Source organism: Carlito syrichta, unplaced genomic scaffold (assembly GCF_000164805.1).
Source record: "Carlito syrichta isolate Samal-C Ts95f unplaced genomic scaffold, Tarsius_syrichta-2.0.1 Scaffold316275, whole genome shotgun sequence".
Taxonomy (NCBI): Eukaryota; Metazoa; Chordata; class Mammalia; order Primates; family Tarsiidae; genus Carlito; species Carlito syrichta.
The window spans coordinates 763,967-771,466 of record NW_007260371.1 but is presented as its reverse complement, the minus strand read 5'-3'; the positions used below and the strand labels follow the sequence as shown (position 1 = coordinate 771,466).

Sequence of the window (7,500 nt, the reverse complement as noted above, 5' to 3'; positions counted from 1 at the left end):
CAAGGTGCTGACTGTATATTTGTACAAATAATATTATTTTGTGACTTGGGTTATTTGTGGATATAAGAAATTCTCATACTTGTTTAAGGAGAGCTGGGAGTATGACCTTAGGAAGTGGGAAGGAAGAGAGATGAGGAGGCACTTTACAGTTTGGTTAGGATGTGAGTAATAGTAGCTTTTCTTTTCTCTTTTTCCTTCTGAAGCAAAAGGCACTAAAGTTGTAACATATTGTTCCTCAGAATTGCCTTTTCTGATCAGATACATGTTTCTCAGATTTTTCAAGGCTATGTGAATTATGAAATGTGTTTTAGTAGTTATCTTGAAAAGTAGTTCTGTTTTTTGAATAAAGACTATAATCTGTTCTTTCTTCCAGGGGCACAAGAAGTTCTCATTGATCCAGGTACATGATCTACATGTTTAGTTTCTTTTGGTTATTTTTTTAAGTGCTTGTTTCATGGTGGCGTGAATGAATGGTTAAAATTTCTGGATTATGATCTTTGGAACATTCTGATTTAAGTGACTTTAAATCAGAACAGTTAAAAGCCTGATTATTGCTTGGTTCTTGTTTGATGGTGCTCCGTATTGCTTTGTGTTGTCTGTTGAAGAGGAAAATTCTTCCTCTCGCATGGTTAAGTGAATGATTTGAGAATTGTGCCTTTAATTCTTTGAATGCATCAAGCATGTTTGTCTTGTTAATTTTGAATTCATTCCTAGTAATGACTTTGCTCTAATTCTATGGCTTATGCTCCCTTCAACATGAATTAGAATTTTCTGCTGCATTTCGTTATGTGTTTTTAACAGGGAAATAAATCTTGCATTTTTTACAGAAGTGAGTTTTTCTTAATACTGCCTGTAATTAGTGCAGCAAATGTCTCTTTTTTTACAGTGCTTAATTATTTCATGATGAGCTCTATTATTTTCTGGCTTAATTAGAAACAATGATAGGGTAAATATTTTAAAAAATGAAAAATATCCTTTCTTTGAAATCAGATAGTTGTGCTTACACAGGCATTGTGGATAATACATTTACTTTTGTCTCATTGTGTATCTTGATTCATAAATGAAGCTGCTTCAGGTTTGCAGATTTTTGTTTTAACATTTGCGATCACTCCTTCCTCTAGGCGATGGCTAAATTTCCTGATAGGGTTTTTTCAAAGTGTTGAGGAAAGACAAAGATGTTTAGTTTTATTTTCAGGACACCCGAGTTGCTGGTAAGAAAACACCTTGAGGGTAAGGTAGGCTTTCTGTGACTGAAGAACAGAAGGCTCCCATTGACTTAATATCTGATGAAAAATTCAATCAATGTTGAATGTATTGGTATTTGACTAATATAAGTTATTGAGCCCAGATTGGCTAACTATACCTGATATAAAATATTGAATTCCAGAGTGTTGATCACTTCAGTTGTAGGAGAATTTGGTGAAATAAAAAATGAGTTTTAAAAACATTTCTGAAACTTTTCAAGATAAGCTTGTATAAAGATGAAATTGAGCTCAGAGTGCTGGGAGTAAAAGTGAGGATGCTTTCAGGGCTGTGAAAACTACCAGAAATGGACATAGAACCCAGTGTTTGGTTTGTAAAGACATCCTCTGTAATGGTCCCAAATGAGAATAGTTTGAACTTGACTTCTCCTTCCCTGAGGGAGAGCAAGAAAAGAACGTTGAGATGTTGCTCTGGCCCCACGTTCTGGGTCTAGCCTTCCAGGCCACCCCAGTTTCCCACGTGTGTCTTCTGGTCTTTGCTTATGTGGGAAGGGGAGAACCTTTGTGTTAGGACTGACCCACCTGCTACAAGCTTATCTGCCTTTCAAGGGTTGGCCCTACCTAAACCCTTGCCAGTGTGATTTGATTCCCCATAACCCCTACATCTGAGTAGCTAACACTTTCAGGGATTATAAATTTGTACAACTTCATAGAAAACCTATTCACATGAAGCTGTCACAAAATTACATCGCTTTCATTTTATTTTTGAGTTTCAAATGCATATAATATTTGAAGCAAGCTGTTTGAATTTTTTTTTCCTACCCAGTTTCCTACAACTATTTCAAAAACCAGAAGAAGAGTTTCATGGTTCTTGGGAGTTTGCTCCATTGCTTATCCTAAGAACAAAGCTTCTCCTCCCAGCATTTCTAGAAGCTAGACCTTTGAATTCTTTTATTATTTATTTATTTTTAAAAATTGTAATCTCACCCTTTTGCCCAGGCTGGAGTGGCACAGTCACAGCTACTGCAGTTTTGACATGCTGGCTCAAGTGATCCTTCCACCTCGTCTTCCAAGTAGCTGGAACCACAGGCGTTTGCCATCATGCCTGGCTAATTTTTTGACATATTGCAGAGATTAGGTCTCGCCAAGTTGCCTGGTCTGGTCTTGAACTGTGGGCTCAGGCAGTCCTCTCGCCTGGGCTTCCCAAAGTGCTGGGATTACAGGCATGAGCCACTGTGTCAGGCCTTCTTTTTTCTTTTTTTTTTTTTTGAGTTGGAATCTCACTCCGTTGCCCAGGCTGGAGTGCAGTGGGACGCTCATGGCCACCCCAGCGTCAACCTGCTGGGCTCCTGTGATCCTTCTGCCTCTGCCTTCCAACTAGCCAGAACTACAGGTGAGTGCTGCCATGCCCAGCTAATTTTTTATTTATTGAGAGAGGAGGTCTTGCCAAGTTGCCTGGGCTGGTCTCGAACCCGTGGGCTCAGGCAATCCACTCGCCTCGGCCTCTCGTGCAGGGATTATAGGCTGAGCCACCAAGTCTGGCTCAGGCCCTTTCTTTATCTGCATTTTAAATGGTATGGCTATTTTTAAAAACTCTTTTTTTCTTATTATTTCTAAACATTTTGTGTACATTCAGCAACTACTTCAAATAAAATGGTCTTTTGGCTAATTTTACTTAACTCATATTTTTTCCATTTTCATGTTGAGAGTTTCTTCTTCCTATAATAAAATGAACAATTTGCATTTTTTTATGTGAGAGGAACTATTTGAAGTTTTTTTTTAAAACAGCTTTAATACAGTTTGCCTCCATTTTTGAATTTTTAAAAAAATTTTATTTATTTATTTATTTATTTATTTATTTATTTATTTATTTATTTATATTTTGAGTTGGAGTCTCACTCTGTCGCCCATGCTGGAGTGCAGTGGCTGCTCCTGGCCACCGCACCTCAACCTGCTGGGCTTCGGCGATCCTTCCGTCTCAGCCTTCCAAGTAGCTGGAACTACAGGCTCGTGCTACCACGCCCGGCTAATTTTTTTGATTTATTGTAGAGATGAGGTCTCGCCAAGTTGCCCAGGTGGGTCTTGAACCCACGGGCTCAGGCAATCCGCTCACCTCAGCCTCTCAAGGCTCGGGATTACAGGCTGAGCCACTGAGCCTGGCTTGCCTCCATTTTTTTAAAAGTCAGGGTCCCACTCTGTTGTCCAGGCTGGAGTACAGTGGCACAATCAGACTTTACAACCTTGACCTCCTAGGCTCAAGCTGTCCTCTGACCTCAGTCTCCTGAGTAGCTGGAACTATAGGCTCAAACTACCTTGCCTGGCTAATTTTTTGATTTTTTTTTTTTTTTTGGGTTGGAGTCTCACTCTGTCGCCCAGACTGGAGTGCATTGGCCACCACAGCCTCAACCTGCTGGGCTCCGGCGATCCTTCCGCCTCAGCCTTCCAAGTAGCCGGAATTACAGGCATGTGCTACCTCGCCCGGCTGATTTTTTGATTTATTGTAGAGATGAGGTCTCCCTGCCTAGGTGGGTCTCGAACCCGTGGGCTCAGGCAATCCACTCACCTCAGCCTCCCAAAGACGTGGGATTACAGGCTGAGCCACCGAGCCCGGCTGGTTTTTTTTTGTAGAGACAAGGTCTTGTTATGTTGCCAAGGCTGGTCTTGAACTTCAAGGCTCAAGCAGTCCTCCTGCTTCAGCCTTCCAAAGTGCTGGGATTACAGATGTGAGCCATTCTGCCTGGCCTGGTTCACCCATGTAAAGTGTAAAATTCAGTGGTTTTTAGTTTATTTCCAGAGTTATGTAACTCTCACCGTAATCAATTTAGGACATTTTCATCACCCCAACAGGAAACCTGTGCCCATTAGCAGTCACTTTGTATTTCCTCCCTTCTGCCTCCAGCCCCAGGCACCCACTAATCCACCTTCTTTCTCTATGGGTTTACCCATTCTGGGCATCTCATAAAAATGCTATCGTACATTATGTGGTCTTTTGTGACTGGCTTCTTTAACTTGACATAATGTTTTCAAGGTTCATCTTTGTGGCATGTATCAGTACTGCATTTGTTTTTATTACTCAATAATATTTCACTGTATGGATTTGCCACACTTTGTTTACCCATTCCACCAGTTAATGGACATTTGCATCGTTTTACTTTTTGGCTATTATGAATAATGATGCTATGAACATTTGTGTATAAGTTTTTACATGGACATATGTTTTAAATTCTCTTAGTAAATGTCTAGGAGGTGGAGTTGTTGGGTCATATGGAAACTCAGTGTTTAACTTTGTGAGAAATAACCAGATTGTTTTCCAAATTGGCCTCACCATTTTATATTCCTACCAGCAATGTATGTAAGTTTTATCTTCATCAACACTTGTTACCTTTTTTATTCTAGCCATCCTGGAGGGTTTTAGGTGGTATCTCACTGTAGTTTCTTTTGTGTTGAAGTCTTACTGTCGCTCATGCTGGAGGGGAGTGGCACCCTCACGACTACCTCAGCTTGGACCTGCTGGGCTCAGGCAATCCTCCTGCCTTAGCTTTCTAAGTAGCTGGAACTACAGGCCCAGCTAATTTTTTGATTTATTGTGGAGACAAGATCTTGCCAAGTTGCCCCGGCTGGTCTTGAACCCTAGGGCTCAGGCAATCCTCTGGAAGTGCTGGGATTATAGGCTTGAGCCACCGCACCTGACTTCATTGTAGTTTTGATTTGTATTTCCCTTACAGCTAATGATGTTGAGTATCTTTTCATGAACTTGTTGGTCATGTGTATATTTTATTTGGAAAGATATGTATTCAGATCCTTTATCCATTTTCTAGTTGGGTTATATATGCTTTTTATTGTTGAGTTGTAATAGTTCTTTATATATTCTACATACAAATCCCTTATCCGATATATGATTAGCAAAATTTTTCTTTTCATTCTGTGCTATCTTTTCATTTTCTTGATGGTGTCCTTTGAAGTATACAAGTTTTACATCTTGATGAAGACCAGTTTATGTTTTATTTGTTACTTTGCTTTTGGAGTCATATTTAAGATCCAAAGTGTTTTATATAAACTTTATGTATAAAGCAATTTAGTCCTCACAGTTCTAGGAGATAGGTACTGTTGTTAATCCTAGTCTATAGATGCAGAAAGGTTCACTAACTTGCTGATGGTCAAAGCTAGTAAGTGGTAATAAGGGAATTCAGACCCATGAGTTTGCACCCAGTATCTATTCTCTTAACCATCATATTCTATTCCTTTTTATAGGGAATCACTTATTAAAAACTCTTTGCTTATTTGATTTCTTGCTAGTTTTTTTTTTTCCATCAAGGACCTCATCTCTTCATTTACCTTGCTGAGTTCAGTGTAGGTTTGTTTTAGGTCTTAATCATTGCTGTCAGTTAATTTCTGCATTACTTATTCTCCAGTGATGATTGTTGCTAGTTGACCCAAAGTTGTATATAAGCCTTTTATGTGTCACACTAAAAGTGGAGTCATGATTACTGAAAGTTCAAAGAAAGTTTTTGATTGATTTCATTTTGTTAACCTGTGGGAAAAATCTCCAGTGTTGACAGAGTTTGTAAGCCCTTCCAGACTAAAGTCATTGTCTTCCTTTGATTTCCCTTTGTTTCCTCATAGTGTCTAGCATAGTGCTTTATTGTCCCGTAGACTAGTGAGGACATGATGTTCTTAAATCATTGTCTGTAGTAACAGAATTTTGACAACAGAAGAGAAAAGTTAATATAAAAATACCTCTTGGATCTATTAAAAAAGTCTGGAACTTTGAGAAGAGTTCCAGAAACCATATGAAGGCATTTTCCACAAATTTTAGATCTATTTTAGGCATATTATGGTTATACAGCAGAGTAAATTTATTAACTAGATTTGACAGAAGTGTAATATTGGTTACTTGTCTTAATTAAAATATTAGTTACTTGTCTTATTCTGCCTCTGTCAAAGTGATCAGTGCCCGTGAATAAACAAAAGTAAGTTAACATTTATATGTGACATGGGATCAGATTTCATATATATGTGTGTGTGTGTGTGTGTGTGTGTGTGTGTGTGTGTATGTGTGTGTGTATACATATATATACAGGAGGTACCAAAAAATGTATACACATTTGCTCAAAAGATGGCATTAATCAAAGAAATGTAATGCTACCATGTGACAGGCAGGACAGTAGAATTGGCCAGTGCCATCTACCAAGTATGACTTGTATTCATCTTTTGTTATTAGTATGTTTTGACTATTACAATTTTAATACAGTTTTTTCTTTTCTTAAAATGTGTATACTTTTTTGGGGTACCTTCTGTATTTCTGTCTTTCAGAGCATTTTGTAGCTTTTCAGCATTGTTCTAACTTTAGAATTCTATTTTAAAAATTATCACTTTGTCTAGTGCACTTTAGACAGAGTTTATTCTGTCTTATGCACAGAATTCCACTGTTTCCTAGGTAAATATTTTCCTTTAGTTATATTGAATTAGTGTCAGAATTATAGGAACCATGATTTTTGGGCCTTTCCTCTCCATGAATTTAAAGTGTCTGTCTAATGTGATTTTCCCTTTGTTTCTTGGGTCTTCATTATTCAACTAGAATTTTTAAAAATGAATTTGTTTTAATATGTTAAATGCTTAATATGCTAGTATCATTTAATCTGGAATAGTTTCTCAGTCTTTCTTTGTTTTTCATGATAATTGATATTTCTGAAGAATACAGGCCATTTATTTTGTAGAACATTCGCATTTTGCATTTGTCTGAAGTTGCTTCATGATTATGAGATTATACATTTTATTGGAATGGAGGGAGAGGCGGAATAAATGATTCATCCTGCATTAAATCCGGAGGGATATGATATTGGTTTGTCCCATTATTGGTGATGATAACTTTGATCATTGGTTAAAGTGAAATCTGATAAGATTTTCCACTGTGAAGTTACTATTTTTCAGTATGTAATTAATAAGTAATTTGTGGGAAAATAATTTGAGACTGTGTCAATATTTTGTTCCTTATCAAACTTTCATCCACTGATTCTGGCATTCAGTGAAGAATTTTACCTGTCAGTTATTACTTTGATGGTTGCCAAATGATGATTTATTTATTTGTTTCCTTCCTCCCTTCCCTTCTTTCCCTTTTCTCTCTCCCCTCCCTCTCTCCCTCTCCCTCTCCCTTCCCTCCCTCCCCCCTCTTCCTTCCTCCTCTCCTCCCTCCCCCCTTTCCCTCTTTCCCCCTTCCTCCCTCCCTCCCTCCCTCCCTTTCCTTCCTTCCTTCTTTCCTCTTTCCTTCTCTCTCTCTTTCTTTCCCTCCCTCCCTCCC

The 7,500-nt window shown here is 38.4% G+C and overlaps 1 protein-coding gene across 1 annotated transcript in view; it reads left to right on the top strand.

The window, feature by feature from the left end:
* The window catches only part of TRAPPC9 (trafficking protein particle complex 9), a 586,383-nt gene that overhangs the window by 45,415 nt on the left and 533,468 nt on the right, over positions 1-7,500 (top strand). Inside the window, exon 5 of the mRNA XM_021706983.1 lies at positions 374-400. Within this exon, the coding sequence (XP_021562658.1) occupies positions 374-400 (27 nt within the window). The remainder of the gene's footprint in view (positions 1-373; positions 401-7,500) is intronic.